Source organism: Pleurotus ostreatus, assembly GCF_014466165.1.
Source record: "Pleurotus ostreatus strain PC9 chromosome Unknown scaffold_2, whole genome shotgun sequence".
Lineage (NCBI taxonomy): Eukaryota > Fungi > Basidiomycota > Agaricomycetes > Agaricales > Pleurotaceae > Pleurotus > Pleurotus ostreatus.
The window spans coordinates 1,577,609-1,599,775 of record NW_023503157.1 but is presented as its reverse complement, the minus strand read 5'-3'; the positions used below and the strand labels follow the sequence as shown (position 1 = coordinate 1,599,775).

Below are 22,167 nucleotides of genomic sequence, written 5' to 3'. Positions count from 1 at the left end.
GTAGACGTTGTTTGTCTCATGCACAACTGCCCTTTGGGTATGCGCAAAACGGACGGTCCTTGAAGCCTCTCTTTGTGCCGGTGTATTACTTTGATCGTTGTGATGCGAGTGGATTCGTGTACATCGGAGTACCTCGCTACTTCTGCGGCTTTGTTTTCCATTTGCTTCCGCAAGTGCTTTAAGCAGTAAACGCGTCTCGTAAAGTTGGCAAGCCAATGGGAGGCAACAAGATAATGGTCATGGGCACAAGATTGTTTGAACTGTTGGCTCTATACACGTCATCTAGGTAAAACAGGACTAGCGTGCGTTGATCGAAGAGAATCTATTACTGTGGAATTCACTGGAACAGCCTTTGGTAGCCTTTTGTGGGTCGTAGACACGAGATTTCGAACCTTTATGCCCTAATATAGCATCCACGTGATGAGATGATATGGAAATCGCTCCGCGCGCCTAATTGTAACAGCCAATCCATCTCTGTCTCCTGTAACTTGTATTGAATTTTCCTACGCTGGAGCTGGAGCACCTCAGACAGCGTGAACACCTCGAATCCACGAAAACGTTGTAGCCTCGAGGCAATACGCCTCTGACTCCTGATCCTGATTCTAAGCGGTCCCTGTACTGGAGGCAGTGCCAGGCTGCGCTTCACTAGAGTTCAGCTATAAAGCTTAGCGACGGGAACATATAACTTTTCTCCCAGCCCAAAGACATTTGGAATGGCTGCGCCACGTTTGCTCAATCTCCCTCCAATTTCTCCAGCACTCAAGTCCATTACTCCGTTCCTTCAGCGGGCTGAGGAGCTAAGGACGAAGGAACCGATCATGGCCTATTGGTGTCAGTAGCTTCTATTTGATTGCTTTAATGTCATTATACTGATATCACAACTTCAATAAGGTTCATATCACGCCGCACAGGTTGGCATATCTCTGAAGGCAAAGGATGCCGCTTCCCGGAACCTGCTATTCGAATTACTTGGTGTCCTCGAAACGATGAAGAAGGAAATAGGCCCCCACGATGCTATTGATGTGGAAGCTGCAAGTGCCGCCTATGTTGAGAATTTCGGGCTGAAGATTTTCGCCGTGGCGGACAATGAGGATAGGCGTGGAGCTGCCACAAGGTGCGACGTGGTTAGGTCTGCTCAAGAGCATCTACCTGATCGCGAGTTGCTTAGATCCACGGCCAAGAAATTCCTTGCTGCGTCCAACTTCTTGGAGGTGTTACGGGTATTTCCCAAAACTGAAATCCCGGACTCGGTAATTATTCTACCGTCCTACATGTTTGCAGGTACTGACATAGGTCTCAGATTGAAGAGAAGATCAAATATGCGAAATGGAAAGCGGTGGACATCACCAAGGCCTTCAAAGAAGGCCGTAAACCAACGCCTGGGCCCGCTGGTGCACCTGCCTCTCCAACGGAAGATGAACCGCTGCTTATGGTAGCACCACCGTCAACGTCGTCGACTTTGAGCGCAGAAGAGCCTCCACCCGCACCAGATCATCGTCAAGTTTCATCTCCTCCCCAGTCGTCCCCTCCCTTGTCAGCCCGACGCGTCTCTCCGTCGCCTCCACGCATGGACCCAGTCGACATAGCTAAAGCTAATCTCCCGCATACACCGCTGAAGTCGAACTCTCTTCTGGGTGTATTCGTCCCTCCTGGCGAAGGGGACACCACACCCGGGAGCTGGAGCACTGCGGCCACTCCGGGCAATGAGGTCGTCCACTCCGGGCAGGATTCTCCCTATAGTGCTGGGTACATCTCCCCGAAGGGCAGCCCACGCCATATAAAGCAAAGTTCTATGAGCAGTGGTGAAGATGACCTCTTACATTCGCTTCGGTCACTCCCTCAAGCCGATGCAAGTAAGAAAGCAGTGCATTTCATCTCTTCGGTTCCCGATGATAGCCCAATAAGTACGCGCCAAAATATCTTGCACCGTGCAAACATTCCTCCGAGCCTAGTTCCAGATTCAGGTGTTGACCTCACTTTGGGGGCAACCACAATCAGTCCAGTCATTCCGCCGCCGCCGCCGCCATTTCAGACACCGCCGGATCCTGTGTCGCCTACTGTGTATCGCCGTCGAGTTGAACACCAATCTCCTCTCTCCTACCCGCCTATGACTCTGCCTTCAGCGCAATCCCAGACACACTACGTTCCGCGGTCATCAGGATCTCCAATCCCTCCAGATCCTGTAGTTCTCACCCCTTCTGTCATAGCAAAAGCGCAGAAGCACTGCCGTTTCGCCATCAGTGCGCTGGACTACGAAGATGCCGCCCAAGCCCGCAAGGAACTGAGGACCGCCTTGGCGATCCTAGGTGATTCATGAGAGGCTGTACTTGATTCTTCTCTCCTTATGTTCTTCCTCTTTCTCTTCTTTTGTGGGGGCATTTTCGGATAAAGACTGTATCTATTACTCCCATTATTGCCTCCATTCTCACTCAACATTCGTTCTTGTGTATCCGTTCGTGCTAGCCATATGACAGCGTATCGTATAATCCTGTTGATTTCAGATCATGTAATCTTGGAATATCTTATGTTTGTGCCCTGAGTCTCTCTTCCATTTCTCGGATTCTCTTCTTGACCGGACTTTCGTTCTCACCGAGGGAGTTTACTTCGTTCTCATCGAGGGAGTTTGCTGGGCGAGTAGGTTGTTGCTTGTCGACACATGCACTGTCGGTCAGCGGTTCAGAAAGTAGCGGTGGCCGAACGGATGAAGGAGTTTCGGACCGAGTCTTGGAAGCGTTCGGGGCATCGTTCTCCATCATTGACAGCGCGATTGGTCCTTCCGAGTCGGGAGGTCGAGGTAACATCCTCGAACCGTTAGAGGGCAATTGCGCTCCAACCTGTGAGTTGGTGTGGGTAGTGGAGATCAGATGGTCGTCTGTAGGCGGCTCCGCGTTGAGGTCCGATATCGCTAAGCTGTGAATTTTGCCCAAATCAGGTTCATGAGCGTCCTCAAAGTCAAATTGCTCGGCTTCAGAGCCAAAGTTATGGGCTTGATCAAAACCCGCTGCTTTCATCTTTTCTTGAACTCGTGCAGCAAAAGAGGGCCTACTAGGTCGATTTGGCCTAGGTCCATATCGCAGCGATCCCGTCGCAATTTGATGAGAAGGTGGCAAGTCGTGCGAGCGGTGATCTTCACGCACAGGTGTGCTAGGTCTAGTCGCGTCGCAGAATTTGTCAATAGGACTTTCTAGCGCCTGCATTCGTTCCTCGAACTGATCGCCATCCCGTTCAAAACCTTCTTCTATCTCAATCAAGGCGTTCGAAGATTCTTGTGTGTCTTGCACGTATAAATCAGAAAATCTTAGCGCATTCTCGCCGTAAATCGAATCAATCCTGGCCGAATTAATAGCGTGTTGAACGAAATCGTCGCAGTCATCCCGTAAGGCAAGATTCCCAAGTTCAGGACCATCCGCCTCGTCAGTTTGTTCCTGGTCGTCAGATGAATCGTGGTCGCTATTTCCAAGCGATCGCTGCTCCAGTGAATCGGTAGTGTCATAAGCCAGGCTTTCTAGGGGGAGCTCGTCGGAAGGTATATCCGACCCATGATTTTCATCGGAAACAAAAATGTTCGAAGCTGTGGGTCGATCTAACTGCACCCCAACACGGGGAACTGGCGGGCCGTGGCGAGACTCGTTGCTAGTCTCAATTACCGGTGAGAAAGCGGAACTCGGTGGTGGGTCCAAAGAAAAGAAGTTCACAATGTCGATTGGCAGTATAACTTCAGGGTTGGATGAAAGCGGGCCCGCGCTCGCGGTAACACAGAGTTCATATTTCACTTCCAGCAACCTTGAACGCTTCAGTGTTAATGCATCTGACTATACCTCAAGTCAGCATTTTTGACCGTCGGACGAATAGCCAACATACATACAGGAAGCAGGATGGTATGCATGAAGGCGTAACGTTCATTGGGCGCCACACCTGTCCACCAGCCTTTCGCGCTGGCACGGCCTTTGTTTCCAAAAGTGCCCATTTCTAAGATCGATTCTGCGACTTGCTTTCGAGAGGTCGAAGTTTGGCAAGAATCCGGATCGATGTCTCCTGAGCATCTTGACGACGCGTCCAATTCGGGCTGCGGGACGAAGACAATGACTGAACGAACTAACGACATGGATATACGCTTGATTCGCTTGTTCGTGTGGTTCACAATGGAGATGCAAACACAGCATTGTTGGCCAGCTACCCAACCGGGTCGATGGAGACTTGCCGTGAGTTCAACTTTGCCGTTGCCGCCCATGAAAAGACTTTTGGAGACAGACGAACGAAGTGGTTTGATCGAGGGAGCTAAGATGGCAGAGGGATTAAGTCGTGGCCATACGATACAATACCGATAGAAATGCGTTATAGACCGTTTGCTGGTGCATATATCTTTCACTTTAAGGGAGCTATGCGCGGATAAGAAAGCAACCAAAGATTTGAAACGTCTTAAACCTACATCATGGCAATATACCGGACCGCTACGCCAGAATTCGTATATGGACCTTTGGGCTTTCCAAATTCGCCGTCTAACGGGATGGGTAACGAGAATGGTAGGATATAATTACCTTCGCGGGCCAAACCGAATCCTTCCTGGTCCAGTTTTGATCCATACATAGCGTCGGAACCCTTGGAGATAGCCGATATTGGGGAGCCACACTGATAGAACATGTGCCGAGTATGTTCGTTAGAAATAGATTCGAAACCAATGAGCCTCAGTTTTCCGCCGCCAATCATGATTGCTGATTCCTTGGGGAGGCGGTCCCGGATATTCACCAAGATGCGGCCGGTAAGCGCGGTTCCTTCGACGCAAGTATCGCTCCCCAAGATAATGTCGACCTCCACCCGAGCGCGTGGCTTAGCTTGCTCAAGGGCCGTTAAGTCGTGCCGCGTGACTTGACCCAGGCCAGGTTGTGGGAGTAGCAACGCTCCTGCTCTTAGTTTAGCTGACGAGTTCCCGAGAAGACAGTTCAATTCTGCAGCATTTCTTCCGGATGGCGCGCCAGTGCTAAGCAAAGTCCCATGTCGGCTCAAAGCAGCTTCGCCAACGGCGGGATTGGTTACACATTTCACGCGAGCCTCACCGCTGGATCCTCCTGGAGACAAAACGCCTATACGTTGGCCATCCATAAATGTGGTAGAGCCGCTTTCATCAATCCCAAATTCGACCAGCGTGTCCCCGATTGCTGCTCGGCCAATGGTTCTGGTGATTGCGCTTTGTGAATGAAGCGTGTATGCGAGCTGGGCGGGTGGTCCCAAGGCCCCCTCCTCCATTCTGGTATAGCGGGAAGAATGAAGGGTTGAAGCAGAATTTCGGAATTTTGAACGTTAGTGAAGAGGAATTCTGAAAGACGGAAACGGCGGCAAATTGGGCGCCTACTAACCAGGCTGTAGCGCCGAAACAGGGCCCATCAAATACAAGACATTGTGCACTGATAACGTATGCAAGTGAAGGCAATATTGGGATTGGGGATGCAGTCTCCATCCGAAAAGGCCCTCCTCGGATACACCACCAGTGATCAAAATCCACCCCACCCCACCACCCACCCCCCGCCACAAGAACCTCTACCAATGACCAAGGTCAACTTTGTCCTTGTCAAACCCAATTTCAAGCCACTTGTCCATGCCATCTTCTCTATCCCGAAAGGAATGGCGCAGATCATCTAGGCCCATGAATCCAGTGCGCGCGTATACACTCTGGGCTTCGTTACTGTGACCAACATACAGAACTACACTTTCTTTGGTCTTCAGGAGTCTGATTCCAGGATATTAGATTTCAAACGCGGAAATGAAAGACATTCACCCACGTCTCGCATACGAAGCTAACAAGCCGCCTGGCGCAGCCCATCTTCCTCCAGTTAGGACTGGTGTAGACCTTTGTGATAGAAGATACGGTGTCAGATTCCCGTGTTACAGCACATATCGATGCAATTTCGTCTGAAGCACCAGGTCGCTTGGCAATGTGAACCCAAACTCTACGGTGCTTGACGAGGTAGTTCGCTTCTTTCATCGCTCCTTCCCGCGTGAGAAAAAAAGGATCCTACACAAACATCAGCATTGGAATGCAAGACGAGAATTTGACAAACTGAGTCTTGGGCAAAGCGGAAGCAAAGCTCTGCAACGCCTTCGATATCTTTTTCCACAGCCAGCCGTACATTGTCCCGTTCAGGCTCAGCCATAAGGGGGGCCTTTATGAATGTAGCTTTGGTGCAAAATGCTTGCTTGGCCGCGTAATAGTCTACATAATCGAGTCCTGTTAAATTCTTCCAGAATTCGGCAAAGATTCTGGATACGGTTTCAAATGCAAAAACAGAGAAAACTCTTTTTTGGTCAACATGTTTGTGGAGGGCGTTGACCAATTTGTTGAGACGAGGCCGGCAAAAGCTCTCCGTCATTTGGTCGGCGGGATGGGGTGTGTATATGCAGATTGGGTAGGTCCCCAATGGTCCATTTGTGCAAGAGAGGACGAAGTCGACTTGTTCCGCTGAGCGGCAGACGAGCCAGAACTGGCCCTTCTCTGATGGTCGGCCTTCAGTCTCTTCTTCTTGGAGGATACGAAGGGCACTAAACAAGATGATATTTGCCCTTCGGGGTTGGCTCTGTAGGAGATCCAGGATTGCGGGGGGGATACTACGGGCCGACAAATACGGGGGATCGACGACTATGTCGGAGCAGTGGCCAACAGCCTTGTAAAATGGTCCCTCCAATTGAGAGGTCTTCACGGGATTAGTGATGCCAGTGAGGCATAGGAAGAATCGGAGATGAAGACTGTTGGAGCGTTCGTCAAGGGTACAAGAAGTGGTAATAAACGATGACTGACCTCGAAGACATTGCCATCGTTGCGATATGGGGTCCACTGGGCTTCCCAGTCATATACGGCTCCCACTTTAAATCAAGTTCGCCTTGGGCCTCAGCGCCTCAGCGGCAATCTTGATCGGCCCATAAGGCTCAGAAGAGGTAAACGTCCTTCTTAAGCCATATATCTCCTCTTTTAGCGATAGAGGAATCCGGGATTGAGCAAATGAACACGATATCGGGCGCAGGGGCTTCCAAGAATTTCCAAGTTTCGAAATCCAGATCATACGGAGATGGTGGCTAGTGTTGCTGGCGCTTGTCATTTGATGGGATGCCTATGGGCGTCAAAAATGCATGTCCGCACGCATCCACACACACACTTCGAACCGAGCAAAGCCGCCACCAAGGGCTCCGCCAGAGAACAAGGTCGTTTTCAAAAGCGTCCTAGAGAGCCCTTATCGCATACACTGGTACTTTACTTTGCCCGAGTTGTTCGCAGTTCTGATTCTGTTCCCAACAGGCCATCTGTGCCTCTTAATCTACAGAATACTATCCTTGCGCGCTTGCTTTCAGTGCTAGAGGGTGTCTCTGAATACAATTCTGCCAGGGACAAGGCCCATAGGGATGGAAAGCGTGTGCGCCGAGACTCGAGCGCCTCACGGACGAAGAAAAAACTCAAGGCCCATGACGGGATAGCTGTACAAAACGATGGTATCTCCGACTTGGTCGTAGATAATCCATCCGCGGATACCGTAGCCATCCATCCAAAGCCCCCAATCCTGGAGCATGTTATAGTTGGCATCAACGAGGTTACACGGAGACTAGAATCACAAATACGAGGTCTACGAACAGCTGTCAAGGTTTCATCGGAGGGAGCACACAGTCTTTCGGATTCTAGGCGAGAGATCAAGGTTGTTTTTGTTTGTCGGGACGACATCGATCCCCCCCTTCTCATCAGCCACATTCCTCACCTTATCGGCACATATAACTCTGCGAGGCCTTCTGAACCTATCAAAACGGTCTCACTGCCAAAGGACTCTGAGGGCACACTTGCAAATGCAATGGGCTTGCGAAAGGCGGCAGTCCTCGCATTTGACGTGAGTCCTGTGTACGCTTCTATATTTCTCAGGCTCAATCGACGCTAATAGGTCGATTGCCCTGCGATTGACGAGTTCCAATCTTTACTGCAATCGATCTCTGCAATTGCCGCGCCTTGGCTAACCACAGGAGAACAGTTAGTTCCTACACACATCAAGCAGCTACGAACAACCGCCCCCGTTGACATGAAGGCCAGCAAAGAACAGAGAATAGCGGGTCGCAAGGCAGCAAAGCAGGCCAAGAAGGGCAAAAGTGAGGCAGCAGTGACGATCTGAGTCTGGAGGATTCTTAGTTTACAGTAGTCGATTGGCGCCGCGCTTGTTCCTGTGTATTCAGAAGTATGAGCGTCTCTGAGATTTCAAATCTGACTCCAGTCATGTTTATTGCAATCATCGGGCCTCAATGTTCTGGGAAGAAGACTATTAGGGATTACCTTGTATCTAAAGGGTTTTCTCCCGTTATCATTAGTGCAGAAAAGGAGGTACCAGCGCTACTTTCACTCCTGCCAATATAATCTATAGCTAATTTGTGCAGACTAGTGCAGGTGCTCTACCTCCGTTTGTTAGGGATGCTGTAGCAAACCCGGTCGAAGCGCTGCCTGGTCAGCAAAAAATTCCGACATTGTTGTAAACAATGCTAAGCCCTAGTACCGATAGGTCAGGAGTTGCAACTCGGAATCTTACCGGGAAGCCTGCACTTCGACACAGCCGATGGTCTTTTACAGCATGTCACCACAAACTGGCGCTCTAATTTTGTGACCACGGATCTCCGCGATAGAACGTTAATAAGAAAGTTCGTCAGAAGACCATTTTTCATGCTGATGAGTGTGGATGCACCACTCGTTGAGCGCTATCGGCGTTTGCAATCGTAAGTACTAGGTTCAGCCTCGTGCCCAGCCACTTACGCGAGGCTGTATATGATTTTTACAGGGTTCGTTCTTGCTCCTTGGAAGAATTCATTGGGGCTCAAGACCGCCACGTATATGGGAACATCGAACAACCCTTTGCCCAAACCGAGACACCATTAATCAGTCTTGGTGATGTGATTAATCTTCAGGTTATTAATTCCTTCGCGTCTATACGCGATCTGTACGCACATCTAGACGCCCTCAACCTACTTGACCCCACACATCTACGTCCAACATGGGACGCGTACTTCATGGTGAGACGCGTCATGCCCTAGCGCGATCGTGAAGCTCACGACCATAGACATTGGCATCCCTAGCGTCGCACCGCTCAAATTGCATGAAGCGCCGTGTTGGTGCAGTCCTTGTTCGCGACAACCGCATTGTCGCTACGGGGTGTGTAAATACCGGAACGACATTGATTAAGCCACTGACATATAGTTTGATTTAGGTACAACGGCACTCCTCGTGGTGTGCCAAACTGTAATGAAGGAGGATGCGGTCATTGTAATGGAACGACATCCTCGGACAAGCCATTGGAATGTGTGTGCCTTCATGCCGAAGAAAATGCTCTGTTGGAGGCAGGGCGAGATAGGGTTGGCAATGGTGCCACAATGTACTGCAACACGTTCGTCCTAAACCCGTTTCGTGTCTATGCATCTCACGAGACAATCATAGGTGTCCTTGCCTCAAATGCACGGTGAAAATCATACAAACCGGTGTCAAGGAGGTTGTCTACAACCTATCATACAAAGTGTGAGTATGCTTGGGCTTAAAGATACAAACCAACTGACTGCTATTATCTAGTGACGATGCATCGGGTAGTCTATTCAAGGAAGCTGGCATTGAGCTACGCCAATATATACCCAAGGCATTGACTTACTTGTCTACAAGTGAGACCCACGAGGGTCTTTCTCTCCATATTCCAACAATCAAACTGGCAGATTCTTGACAATTCCATGTATTAAATCAAAGCTGTATGATGTAGAATAGCTTCTACGTTATCGTTGATGTCCCATTGAGGCTGATACATGAATGTCATGGAAGGATCCAATTTTGCATGGGTGCAGCGCAACACCAGCCACACGGCATCAGCATTGATTTTTCCTATCGCAGTATACAAGGCCCGAGCATGGGTCTGTAACTCTTCATGCGCTTGCTTATGAAGGAATCGACGGAACGATAGTAGAACCTGCCATACGGAAGAATCCTGTGGGTCTACGCCTTCCATCGCAGCTGACATTGTGCGAAGAAGGGCACGATATAATCGGTGTGAGTGGCTGTACGCAGATTCTGTGCCCACTGCTCCATATCCTCGCCTAGACAAGGCATTGGTGTTGTCTGCTTTGTTCAACTGTTCAAGCATCTTATGGAAACGCGGCCATATGTCGTCCCAAATTCTTCGGAACATAAATGCGCCAGCGTGGAGAGCAAGGGCTTCGATGAGCGCTGCAGTTGCGCCCACAACAAAGGGTTGAGAATCTGCAAGGCGATTCAATATAAACGGCCAGGCGGTGTTAATTGATGAAAGCAGCGCTGGTTGAGGTAAGATTGGAACGGAAGATGTTAGTAGGTCCAGTATTCTCGCTCTGATGACGGGAGAACCATGGGTGAGGTAATAGAGCGAATGCGCCACAATTTGTTTCGTTAATGTTTGCGCAACAGTTGGAGGCACATCTTCTGAGTCGTCGGGCTTGTCCGGGGATTTCATATCTTCTTCCTCTTGTGTCTCCTGGGTTTCTTTCCCTTTGAATTTACCCCAAGCTTCACGAGGCACAGGGCCATAGTCTGTGTCATCTTCCTCGGCAGGTGGATCATTGCGATGGGATAGCCAATGGAACAGCCCATCAAGGGAGTTATTGGGAGGATCTTCCACAGCTACCCGTGAAACCCGAGAATGAGGCATTTCTTCGCCGTCGATAGTCTTGACAACTTCGCCTAGAACCTCGACCAATCCGTCCACTAGAATATCATATCCATGATAATCGTCTAGCCTGGTAAAGCACTCTTCCACGATATCACCAGCCTTATCGACGACATCGCTGCCCACCAAGCGCACTAGCAACGCTAGAACCTTAGTGGCATCGATATCCAGCCAGCGCTTGGTCAATCTCCGGGACACGCCGTCCAGTGCGTAGTCAAAGTTGGAAAGAAGGAGATTAGATGGCGATGCGTAGGATGTAGACATCGTGATGAAATCTAAGGTTGACATAGCTGTAGAGAGCACGAGGGGATCTGGCGAGGTAAGGGAGTGCAGGACCGGATAGAGTGTGTAAAGAAGTAACGGCGCGAATCGAGCTCGCAAGATTCCGGCAGCCACTGCGATGATCTGAAGGCTGAATGTCTGGTGGATGAACGGCTGGGACAGTGGGACATCGTGTTTCGCTGCACCTTCACGTACAAGTCGCAATGTACGATGGAGAGGAACCAAACCCTGTATGAATTCTACGGAAGCCGACTCTTCGTGCGTCTGGAGGCCATCCGGAGTCTCTGCTTCAGGCTCTTGAGATGGTTTGTCCCATAAACCACTGAACTTTTTCGATAACATTCTTGCCGTCTTTTCTAGCCTCTTGCTGTGTCTCTGTTTGACGGGGTCCGGGACCTTGTTGTCAGCGAGCGACATTTCTGCCAGCCCTTCCATCAGGCGGCAGGCGCACCACAACGCCGCGACCGCCTGACTGTTCGTGTTGTTATAAGCGATATTAGCGAACCATTCAATAGCGAAGAGGCATTCGTCGCCAGCGGTATGACCAAGGGCGTTGAGCATCCTCGCCAGGGCGGTATACGTGTCGTGAGACGAGATATACTTTAAAGGGACGTAGGTGAAGGATATCTTTTCTTTCTGATCATTCTCTAGCATCTGGCGAACAGAGACGTCGGATTCCAGTACATGTGGTTTGACGAACTCCAGCACCGAGAGTAAGGTCCATCCCCACTTTTCTATGCCCCCACTGGGTCCTAGCAACTTTCCAATGCTATGAGGAATCTGGCTGAACGTTGCCTGAGGAGAGTTCGGCGAGGATGCCAGATGGCATACTGCAGAAATGGTGTTCGCAGCATGAGCAACTTTCACCTCCGACTGGGATGTAATGAATCGTGGAAGGGAGGCGAGGTTATCGCGGGTCAGTTGCACCAATATTTGAGTGAAATGATGCCGTGATCTGTCTTGGGTCGCGAGTGACTCGACGAGGGCCACGTGGGCAGAGGTAGCCACGCTTTCAAAATCACTGTTGGAAAGCGAGAGAAGGAGCGAAAGCAGAAGAGGGCTCGATTGGGGTAAGGTCTCTGGCGTCTTTCGGAGAACGGTTGCGGAGAATTTGACCAAGGCCAGCAAGGCGGAGGGAGTGGGGTGCGAGACTAGTGAGGTCAATGAGTTCAACCCAATATGGACCTGAGACGAAGTTCCGCGTAGCCATGAAGGCGTCCTGGCTGTCATGTAGGGCTGATCCTGTACCCCGTGAGGAGGATGTGTTTGTTGACCCAGAGTCGCCAATTCTTCCAGTGTAGTAACTGGGCGGATAGCTCCTTCCGCAATACAGATTTCGTCTCCGATGGCGTGGACAATGATATCCGACATAACTTGCAGCGCTCCAGATACGGCTGACCCGGAGGCTCGACCTGTAGATCGAGAAATACCCAACGCAACCTTAACCATTCCGCTCAATACGCCTGGTAATACGGACGGCACCAGATTTTCTGGTGCATAGATTCTGATCAACAGAGATAGAAGTTGGAGACATAGGTCTTGTAAGGCTAGATGAGGGGATTGCGCCGTGTCCAGCAATGCGTTTAGTGTCTGTCCTATTATCGGCACTAACTTGGGTGATCGAGCGTGTTGCTGAAACTCGAGCAGTCGTTCAGCAGAACGCGTGGAGGCGTAAGCTCGCTGAACGGCCTCTTCGGCAGTGCGTTCACGGAGCAAAGCGAGCAGACATCGCGCGGCTGCCGTTTTCGTCTCTTCATCACGATTCCTGTTCTCCATGCCGCTAACTACGGCACCACACAACATCACCATTTGTTCCCATACACCGAGGTCGCAGCTCCACCACCAAGCATCTATCAAGATACTTAGATTGAGAAGGACCTTCTCCATGACTTGATCTGGAATAGCCAATGGTGCATTGCGCCGCAATATGGACGACAACGGGAAAAACACGTATCCGGCTAGCGAAGGAGGTATGGAGTCTCCGGACGCAGTGACGGCGCGCAGCTCATCGTGTAGATTCTTCAGCAGATGCAACGTTTGGGGGATAGACGAGGGCGTGAGGAGATATGCATTGAGCAAAGGAACACATATTGCTTTGAGCTACTTGAAACGCGTCAAATTGCAGTCCGCCAGGATCGCGTGCAGGAGCAATCCTACCCTTCTGAAAGCATCGCTCGATTCTTGACTTGTGGACATGAGGGCGAGTCTTGGACGCGCCGTGAAGTGCGCGTGGACCAGGGTGAGATGGATGTTCCCACGCCCGACGAGCCACCAAGGACACGGAGTTGCGGACTCAGGCTGGCCAGGGGTTTCATTTCACCTGGTTCACCTCGATCACTTATCATGCAGCCGGATCCTCCAAATTTCTTCTACCACCGCAAGGGCCTCAGATTTGCGACGGCTTTAAATCTAATTATCTCCCAATTATGACCATAGAGCACCCCCGCATTCTCTTCGTAGATTCATACGATTCCTTTACTTTCAAGTGAGTGCCTCGGTTACAAACCTTCATTTGCTAACAAAATTCGTACAGCCTCGCTTCACTATGCAGACGGTCCATACCTAATTGCTCAATCTACATAATCAAGAACGATGATCTGACAATAACTCAGCTGATACCCTACCTGTCACTCTTTTCTGCAATCATCGTCGGTCCTGGCCCAGGATCACCGGGCAATCCCCATGATATCGGAATAGTCAAGGATTTGTGGAAGGTCCCAGGTGCCCACCTTCTCCCCATCTTCGGCGTTTGTCTTGGGCTCCAGAGTCTAGCGTTGGAACATGGTGCAGAGCTGTGTCGATTGAAGGTAGTCAAGCATGGTCAAGTCTCGACGATTCATCACACCGGAGAGGATATATTTGCTGCGGTGGAAAGCGTACACGCCGTTCGATATCATTCACTCCACGTCAAACTTTGCGAGGATGGTGATATCGAAGAACTCGGCTGGGCAGATGATGGGGAAGAGAACGGCAGAGTAGTGATGGGCATCAAGCATAAATCCAAACCCTTTTGGGCCGTTCAATATCACCCCGAATCAGTGTGCACAGATGGTGGAGGGTACGACGTGTTGTGTAATTTCTGGCGATTGGCTCAGGAATGGTCGAGAAAGGTTGGCAGAGTGCCGACACCTTGGGAACCGTCCGTCCGTCAGTTTGTAGGTCCTTCTTGGCCAAATATCAACCCACATTCCGCACCACCATCCCCTACTCAACGACCTGCCGTGACAACGAAAGTACTTAAATTAGCCAGCGTCAGCATCACTAGAATCTGCGAGATCTTGGGCGTCGACAACGAGAGCAAACGGTTCGCGTTGCTCGATTCAGCCGCCAAACCTGGACGGTATTCCATCATCGCATCCTTGATGCCCTCTTCTCCCCAGATTACCTATTACGTCGGCGATCATTGGTTAACTATGTCGACCGAATCGCGGAGTGTTCGCCATGAATTAACTCACCATACAATCTGGACTTGGCTCGCATCCTTCATTCGCCGACGTAGGGCCCACGGCGGCTCTCCCGATATCCCGTTTTGGGGTGGCTTGATTGGCTACCTCAGTTACGAACTCGGCGTCAGCTCTCTCAACGTTCCCTTGAAGGTATCTGAACGGCGGCATCCAGACGTCAATATGGTTTTTGTCGAACGCAGCATTGTATACGATAACCAGACTGGGCAAACGCATATTCAATCGCTGCTTCCTGACGATCAAGGTTGGATTGCGGACATCTCTTCTCAGCTGGAAATCGTGTTGCAAGATGCTGAGGTGCCTTCCCCTACAATGATTCCAACTGCGAAGTCGGTAGTCCTACCGGACAAATCCCTCTACATATCTCGTATCAATAAAGCCAAGGATTCCCTCTTTTCAGGCGACTCTTACGAATTATGCCTTACCGCTCCTACACGAATCACCATTCCAGCATCCCCGTCCCCTACGTCTACGTCATGGCAGCGATACAAACAGCTGCGAAAGAACAACCCAGCACCCCATTCCGCATACCTTCGATTGCATCCCTCCACCCTTCTCTCCTCTTCTCCTGAGCGTTTCCTCTCATATTCGCGTCCACCTGGAACAGTTTGCCAATTGCGTCCTATTAAAGGCACAGTACGCAAGTCCCCAACAATCACTCGCGCTATAGCGGAGAAAGCCCTGGCTGGTAGCAAGAAGGAAGTCGCAGAGAACCTGATGATTGTCGATTTGATACGGCACGACCTGCACAGTGTCGTCGGAGAGGACGTGGCTGTCACCCAGTTCTGCAAGGTCGAGGAATACGAAACTGTATGGCAGCTAGTCAGTGTTATTGAGGGCAGACTACCTGAAGGGTCGAGCGGCGACGTCGATCTGGCTGCCGAGTTAGGATGGGACGTACTCAGCAAAAGTTTACCTCCTGGTTAGTGTCCCCACGTATGTATCTGTTGCCTACTAATATGGTCACGCCGATCGTAGGTAGTATGACAGGTGCACCGAAGAAGCGCAGTGTGGAAATTCTACAGACATTAGAAGACAGCCCGAGAACCATTTATTCCGGGGTCTTTGGTTACTGGTGTGTCAGCGGGGCTGGGGACTGGTCGGTGACTATACGCAGCTGCTTCAAGTTCCAGGACACGCAGACGTCGTCGTCGTCGTCGTCAAGTGATTCCTTTACGCCAGGGGACAGTCGGGATGAAGAGTGGCAAGTTGGTGCAGGAGGCGCCATTACCGCGCTCTCCGATGCCGATGACGAATGGGAGGAAATGGTTATCAAGCTGCATAGCGTTCTAAAGTCTTGGGATTAAAGAATGAAGGCAGGATCCTTCCATGGTGACGACTTTATATAGTGGTTCCTTGGTTAAATAATATGCAATGTAATTATATAGAAAATGAGCTGCCTGAGTAAATTACTTCTGTGACCGCCTTGTCTAGCGTAGTGCTACAAAGCTGCAAAAATGCGATATTCACCCTTACTCCCAGATGGAGCTAAATTGCGCTGTTGGACATACATATGCTACATGTTTTCTCTGATATCGGTGTTTCTCATGCCATCAATGCAATGTGCTTGAGCTCGCTATTCAGACGCAGATGATTAGTGTAAGTCGCAAATCTGCAGCAAGCTTGAACACTTACTTCGAGACTTGCTGTCCGACTTTCATTGGTGGGTACAGAGTACTTTCGTCTTCGACAGGGCCCATGCTAGTTTCCGACGCCCTCATTGAGCGGGCACGATCAGCCAAAGCCGGAAGGGGTGCGAGGTCGAAATCGGAGGAAAGGTGCCAGAAGAAGGTCGAAGAGATACGAATGAGAGGGCGATCGGGGTGGGTGGTCTTACGCTGTTCAATGACCTGAGCGTACGTTGATATTAGCATAGAACAGCAACATGGCGCGGTAATCGTAGATTCTAACCTTCAAAGTCGCGTCATTGACAACAACCTCGTGGAATCCTGCCTTTATTAGACCCCCAGATAGGTGCTCCAGCTGCTTCCCCGCCTGTACGAGAAGATACCGTCCAGTCGGCGGCAGCTTCACGGGGATGCGTTTGCCGGTGTTGCGTGCCCAGATATGCAGGCCGGGATACCGCGAGCGGCCGTGGATGGTGAGGAAGTTGAGATCGGAGTGGAAGCCCGCTAGGATGGTATCCTTCTGGCCGTATTTCACCAGATCTGAGGCGGTCGGGGCGAGGATATGCGGGCCGTATTTGCCTGCTTCCTTGAAAGTATGACCGGGGAGACCCAAACCGATAGCGGTCATCTCGGCGAGGTTTTCAACGCTTCATTGCATCAAAGATGAGGATGGTAAGGATTGTTAAGAATACGTCGCACTCACGCGTTCTTCATCGACTTGCCCCACTTCTCCATCGTCGGTGTCCACCGAGCTTTCAGGTCCTCTGCCTCAGGGACCACGTTCGGCGCGTTGAGCCCAGGGTACTGCGTCTCATACGGGGGCTTCTCACTCATCTTCCAGAAGAACCGACACTTCGGATCCGGCGAATGCGCAGAGATATCGAGCGGCCGCTCAGCGGGGTCCAGCCTCTCGATAATCCGCAAGCACGGTTCGTCCACAGCGCATTTCGGCTTCTCCGTGTTCTCGAGGGTGACGCCGACCTGATAGCTGAGCTCAGGGCGTTCGTCTGTTTTGAGAGCCTCCTGTGGTTGGGCGAAGTAGTCTTCAAGCAGATCGAGGAATTCTTGGTTATCGTCCTCTGTGACGCGGGAATCGTGCAGGATCACTGCGCCGTAGACTACAAGGGCTTCGGCTGCCTGTACAAGCTCCAATTAGCACACAAACGTCCGCTTTGAGGTAATCTGACCGGAGCTCTACCTTATGGCACTCTTCCAACACCGCAAGTGAGTCCCTGGTCTGATTGAGGAAGACATCGATGTCGACGATGGGGAGATCCATGGAGTCGTTGGACATGGTGGGAGAGGGTGAGGAGCATGCATTATCGTGAAAGCCTGCTATTTATGCGACTCCCAGCCTGACAAGGACCATATGGCGGACTCGGAGCACCCAGCTGGGCGCTTGATATTTAGGCGTGGAAGGGCTGCACAACACGAGTCAGCTTGATCTTACTCCTGAACCGCCACTAACCTCCGCTTTTCCTTGAATTCCCCCCACGATGTTGAAGGTCAGCTGCATGCATTAATCACAGTGCTCGCATACTGATTGTACTGTGCACGCAGATATGGAGTATGAAGAAGAATGAGGACGCTGTGGCCAAGAAGAAGCCGAAGACGAGCGCAGCGCAGATTCGTGTGCAGAAAGGTATGCTATGCCCGATGTCGGTGGCGAGGGGACTTGCTAACCGAATCCAATAGACTTGACTGAGCTCGACCTCCCCGACACCATGAAGACACATTTCCCCGATCCCAACGATCTCCTGAACTTCACCCTCACCATCACACCCGACGACGGTATGTGTTTGCCTTTTATTATTATTAAACGCGATTTCGAATAACCTCTCGGCCAAATCTTAAAGGCATGTACAAGGGTGGCTCCTTCGTATTCTCGTTCGCGATCAACACCAATTACCCTCACGAGCCACCGAAAGTCAAATGCACACAGACGGCGCGTGCCCATCTCGGTATCCTCATGTGCCTCATTAATCCGTTGATATAGATATACCATCCGAATGTAGACCTCGAGGGAAATGTCTGCTTAAACATCCTTCGAGAAGACTGGAAGCCCGTGCTCAACTTGAACTCGGTCATGGTCGGCCTGCAGTACCTCTTCCTAGAGCCCAACGCAGACGATCCATTGAACAAGGGTAAGTCTGATCTGTGTCTTCTATCACCAGCGGGATGATGAACAACTGATTGCAACAGATGCTGCGCAAGAACTGATCAAGAACCGCGAACACTTCTTATCGAATGTGAAGCAGTCGATGCGCGGATATAACATCAAGGGCGTCCAGTATCAGAATGTCATGGGATGAGATATCTGGCGCCGTCACCTTTCATCATTTTCCTCTGCATTTATTGCTATCCAACCATCGCTTTGGAGTTCATCGGTACGCTGCACCACTACTCTGGGTAGACCCAACGCATAGATACATACTGTTTCGTTTACTCCGACATTGTATACAACACACCATTAATGTACATTCCATCTCGCTCTAACTTCCTCTGTATGTGGTGAAGCCGTATGGGCTGATTAGAAGCGGGATATGATAGTGTTCGTCTGGATTCTCGATGGTGAAGGAGATCTAGCAGTTGCGAGGTTGATTAGATGTAGCATAGGTGACAAGATACTTCAAAGCTTCATACCTCTACCCATGGATAGAAACACTTGCGGTTCGTTCGGTCGAAGTATTCCTTCGTCTTGAAGACTACTTTGTATGTGCGACCCTCTACAAGCTTGAAAGGTTCGTCCTGGGGGTTCTTGACAGATAATAGGTCAAGGCATCGACCATCAGAGTTCGTCTGGCTGTATGGTGATGAGAACCAGATTGAATGTCGGCGCGGTGGCAACGTACCCTTTACCCAGCGGATCGAATATATCCGGACCACCATCGTATTTGGCGGTGGTGAGCTCCTGCAGTGTTACGGCGACGCCGTCCGCAGGCTTCCCTGTCGATGAGTCGAGAACTAATGTAATGTGAGGGCGTAGATGGCACGCGAGCATGGCAGGACGCACCGTGGCATGTTACGGGGGATTTGGACATGGTGGTTCGGGTGCAAAGAGCAAGTGGAATGGGCTGAGCATTATATACTCTGAAATTTGGAGCACGCTGGTGAGGATGTCATCATCATGCCTTGACAGGACCCTGAAAGCGCTCGACTTCAATGCATGAAATAATTTTGAGCGCTTCCTCCCAACCACCATGATTGCCGCATCGTCTGCAACACCGCCGCTAGCCAAATACCTCGCGTCCACAGGTGAGCCCCAGATCGCGCTCGCGTCGCGGTGGGCAATTGAATTCGCCAGTCTCCAGATAAAAGAACGCGCGATAAATCCATTAAAAAACTCTCCGTCTTCCTGTCAGAGTCTTCGGAGAATGCGCTACCCAAGGAAGATATGGATAAGCTGTGGAAGGGGATCTTCTACTGTGAGATCGCTTGTTTGACTTCGTCAATGGGTTTTGAAGGTTCTCGTTAGGTTTCTGGATGTCAGATAAACCGCTAGTGCAGCAGGCGTTAGCCGACGAGCTGGCTGAGTTGGTGCTTATGATCACGACGACGTCCCAATCTCTAGCCTTCCTACGGGGATTCTGGGAAACGATGGTCCGAGAATGGAGCGGCATTGATCGTCTTCGGTGTGTTTTTACGGCATCCTAGAAGCTAGATAATCTCATTTTCCACTCCAGGATCGACAAATACTACATGCTCGTGAGGCGGTACATAAATGCGTCTTTCAAGCTCCTTTCGCGTGCTGGATGGGACAAGGCATCCTGTGAAGAGTACAACGATATTCTGACTCGGGAGGGAGGACCACTATGGTGCAACCTTCAGCTTGTCTTCGCGTTATTTCCAGTTTCCTAACGCAGTTTTAGTCCGTCAGATCTCCGTGTACCCACCAGCTTGGCGTACCATCTTGCCGATATCTACATCGAGGAGCTGGACAAGGTCATGGCCGCCGAGGAAAAGTCGTTGCCTGCACCTCTTAATATAGTGCTCGCCCCGTTCTTCAACCTTGCCGCCCTAACACCCAATTCGACGACGTATCGTCGTGTCCAGTTGGCACTCTTGGACCCTCTTTTCCGATCTGTGACTACGCAATCTACATCCAATTCGGACGATAATGCTCGTACGACGAAACGACGGCGATTAGCCGATTCCGAATCCTTGTACCCCCATCTTATCCAAAACGCCTGTCTCGCTGATCCATCGAGCGGCAAACTCGGTTCTGTGCCTCTAAAGCAAGGGCTGTCGAAATACTTGTTCGACACTGCGAGTAACCCCGACACGAAGGATTCGAATCGCCGAAAAATGTATACTTTATGGAAAGAGACGGACGGGGAGGACCTCCATGACTAGTCGGTTGAGTAACTCCCTTCGTTGTAGTAGCTCACTCATGCTCCTCAGATGTACTGCCTTGTGCACAAAAGAAATTCTATTAATTTACAGAAAGATCAAATACAATGTTGGATATGGTGGTGTCGACATCCTTGTCGTGGATGCGTGATGATGATGATGGAATGTGATGGGGAAACGTGAAGTGGGAGCCAGGTAGAGAGGTGCGTGTGTGTTTCTCTGCACTGGTGGCTCTATGGATTATATTCTGGAAGGTAGGCTCGGCTTGGCCATAGGAAAACCCAACTTCGCTCTTTCCATACTGTATAGAAATCGGGTTAGCTAACAGATTGCGTTCGCAGATGAAGGTACAACTAACCTTGCTTGTCGATATCTCATCCAGACATACGAGAGAAGAGCTGTCTCAAGTCCGCCCCAGATCAAGAGGGTCTGCAATGCGAGCTCAGTTAGCTCTAATGCCCATGTGGTAAGGACTGAAAAAACACTTGCCTTTTGACGAGCAGCAATGAGTGGGTACATTATGATTTGATTAGTTGAGGTGAGGGTGATAAGAATTTGTGAGTTGTGGTTGTTAACTGGTGGGATTGTTTTGCTGAATGCGAATGGTCTTGTAGAGCCTCGATGGGTGCACTTTATATACTCTGTCGGGGGCATACGACCGCACCTCGGGCGATATAGGGACGCTCATCGACACAACGACTTTTCTAGACTTACTGTCAAAACACTGAATTGCGTCCCATATGCACGCTAGCTGCAGCGAGGGCAGCGGCGGGCGGTGGTCTGGAAGGACCATCAGGCTTCAGTAGGGATGGCCCCTATTCAGGCGACGCGGCCAGGCCGGCACGTGATGGCATGATGTGTTCTAGGCTTTCGCCTGGATGGATGGCGCCCATCCTGGAAGTATGTCGAGAACAGTCGAGGGCGAGGCATGCCCGCTACCGACTGTTTCGGTCCCGCGGTCTGGGCGGCGCAGCTCTCGGCTACTAGGTGTCGTGCCATCTTTAATCTTGCGACATCATCGATATACTGATGGCTCAGAAGCAGAATGAATTATAGAGGGCGCCGCAAGCCCCACTACCTATCAATTATCACCTTGACGCTTACGATTAATTTTTGTCCGGAAACCAGCATGGCTGCAGAGTCGGCGTTAACTGCATTCTCTATATTGGCAACTGTCAGCACTTCCAGCGCCACGTTGGGGTCTGGGCAAGGAAGGCACGGCAAAATGGCATGAATGCATGAATCATTGCTTTGCCTCCGAGGATCCTCTTCTACCTATGCAGCTCTGAGCATCTCTGATGCGCCACGTCGCGAGCCAAAACCCATTCAGTATGCTCCGCCGGATCAAGAACAAGAGGGGAGTTCTTCGGTGACCAACTCCGAAAGCATACACGCTCGCCGTTATGGAAATGGAATCTCCGTAATGAGAAGACGCCTACCTCCTGACCAGTCCAATTATGCACTTGAGGAGCCGATAACGCTGATGGTCATTGACCGCACCCCCAGCTTCGAACAGCGAGGCTGTGATCGAGAGGCTTTCTGTTTCATTGCTGCTTTTGCCGTCAGGCGCGGAGAAGGCAGAGGTCATTACGGGGAAGCCCATCTACAAGGCCAGCGAAAAGATACAGATCACCATAGGAAACAGTTGAAGCAGGGACCGAGTGCCCATGGCGACAATAGGCCTCTAATCACCGACGTCTGCTTCACCGTTTATGGCGCCAGCGCCGCTAACCAATATCCGAACAGAGCAAA

At 50.8% G+C, this 22,167-nt stretch overlaps 11 protein-coding genes across 11 annotated transcripts; 6 read left to right on the top strand and 5 right to left on the bottom strand.

Annotated features, from left to right (window-relative positions):
* Nucleotides 1–713: 713 nt before the first annotated feature.
* Nucleotides 714–2,317, top strand: PC9H_003341 (uncharacterized protein; the record flags this gene model as incomplete). The annotated part of the gene is made up of 4 exons (XM_036772934.1): nt 714–831; nt 892–1,114; nt 1,169–1,250; nt 1,301–2,317. 4 exons carry the CDS (start codon nt 714–716, stop codon nt 2,315–2,317), a joined length of 1,440 nt encoding a protein of 479 aa, XP_036634407.1.
* Nucleotides 2,318–2,522: 205 nt separating this feature from the next.
* Nucleotides 2,523–5,244, bottom strand: PC9H_003340 (uncharacterized protein; the record flags this gene model as incomplete). The annotated part of the gene is made up of 3 exons (XM_036772933.1): nt 2,523–3,812; nt 3,866–4,379; nt 4,430–5,244. The coding sequence occupies 3 exons, from the start codon at nt 5,242–5,244 to the stop codon at nt 2,523–2,525; spliced, it is 2,619 nt and encodes an 872-aa protein (XP_036634406.1).
* Nucleotides 5,245–5,535: 291 nt separating this feature from the next.
* On the bottom strand, nt 5,536–6,807 carry PC9H_003339 (uncharacterized protein; the record flags this gene model as incomplete). The annotated part of the gene is made up of 4 exons (XM_036772932.1): nt 5,536–5,725; nt 5,778–6,010; nt 6,057–6,738; nt 6,791–6,807. 4 exons carry the CDS (start codon nt 6,805–6,807, stop codon nt 5,536–5,538), a joined length of 1,122 nt encoding a protein of 373 aa, XP_036634405.1.
* A 312-nt stretch (nt 6,808–7,119) lies between these two features.
* On the top strand, nt 7,120–8,138 carry PC9H_003338 (uncharacterized protein; the record flags this gene model as incomplete). The annotated part of the gene is made up of 3 exons (XM_036772931.1): nt 7,120–7,235; nt 7,286–7,862; nt 7,914–8,138. The coding sequence occupies 3 exons, from the start codon at nt 7,120–7,122 to the stop codon at nt 8,136–8,138; spliced, it is 918 nt and encodes a 305-aa protein (XP_036634404.1).
* A 65-nt stretch (nt 8,139–8,203) lies between these two features.
* On the top strand, nt 8,204–9,719 carry DCD1 (Deoxycytidine monophosphate (dCMP) deaminase; the record flags this gene model as incomplete). The annotated part of the gene is made up of 8 exons (XM_036772930.1): nt 8,204–8,344; nt 8,398–8,464; nt 8,520–8,730; nt 8,793–9,024; nt 9,072–9,163; nt 9,219–9,395; nt 9,446–9,523; nt 9,575–9,719. The coding sequence occupies 8 exons, from the start codon at nt 8,204–8,206 to the stop codon at nt 9,717–9,719; spliced, it is 1,143 nt and encodes a 380-aa protein (XP_036634403.1).
* A 12-nt stretch (nt 9,720–9,731) lies between these two features.
* On the bottom strand, nt 9,732–13,169 carry PC9H_003336 (uncharacterized protein; the record flags this gene model as incomplete). Its single annotated transcript, XM_036772929.1, has 2 exons — nt 9,732–13,073; nt 13,131–13,169. 2 exons carry the CDS (start codon nt 13,167–13,169, stop codon nt 9,732–9,734), a joined length of 3,381 nt encoding a protein of 1,126 aa, XP_036634402.1.
* A 230-nt stretch (nt 13,170–13,399) lies between these two features.
* On the top strand, nt 13,400–15,744 carry PAB1_2 (Protein phosphatase PP2A regulatory subunit B; the record flags this gene model as incomplete). Its single annotated transcript, XM_036772928.1, has 3 exons — nt 13,400–13,458; nt 13,507–15,359; nt 15,416–15,744. 3 exons carry the CDS (start codon nt 13,400–13,402, stop codon nt 15,742–15,744), a joined length of 2,241 nt encoding a protein of 746 aa, XP_036634401.1.
* A 238-nt stretch (nt 15,745–15,982) lies between these two features.
* Nucleotides 15,983–17,359, bottom strand: PC9H_003334 (uncharacterized protein; the record flags this gene model as incomplete). Its single annotated transcript, XM_036772927.1, has 5 exons — nt 15,983–16,013; nt 16,073–16,287; nt 16,349–16,712; nt 16,769–17,202; nt 17,264–17,359. 5 exons carry the CDS (start codon nt 17,357–17,359, stop codon nt 15,983–15,985), a joined length of 1,140 nt encoding a protein of 379 aa, XP_036634400.1.
* A 202-nt stretch (nt 17,360–17,561) lies between these two features.
* On the top strand, nt 17,562–18,377 carry UBC12 (NEDD8-conjugating protein ubc12; the record flags this gene model as incomplete). The annotated part of the gene is made up of 6 exons (XM_036772926.1): nt 17,562–17,570; nt 17,626–17,707; nt 17,761–17,856; nt 17,922–18,010; nt 18,062–18,209; nt 18,268–18,377. The coding sequence occupies 6 exons, from the start codon at nt 17,562–17,564 to the stop codon at nt 18,375–18,377; spliced, it is 534 nt and encodes a 177-aa protein (XP_036634399.1).
* A 180-nt stretch (nt 18,378–18,557) lies between these two features.
* PC9H_003332 (uncharacterized protein) lies at nt 18,558–19,106 on the bottom strand (the record flags this gene model as incomplete). Its single annotated transcript, XM_036772925.1, has 4 exons — nt 18,558–18,647; nt 18,709–18,864; nt 18,914–19,029; nt 19,079–19,106. The coding sequence occupies 4 exons, from the start codon at nt 19,104–19,106 to the stop codon at nt 18,558–18,560; spliced, it is 390 nt and encodes a 129-aa protein (XP_036634398.1).
* Nucleotides 19,107–19,265: 159 nt separating this feature from the next.
* On the top strand, nt 19,266–20,418 carry PC9H_003331 (uncharacterized protein; the record flags this gene model as incomplete). The annotated part of the gene is made up of 5 exons (XM_036772924.1): nt 19,266–19,320; nt 19,377–19,490; nt 19,541–19,697; nt 19,749–19,880; nt 19,929–20,418. 5 exons carry the CDS (start codon nt 19,266–19,268, stop codon nt 20,416–20,418), a joined length of 948 nt encoding a protein of 315 aa, XP_036634397.1.
* Between the last annotated feature and the right edge of the window lie 1,749 nt (nt 20,419–22,167).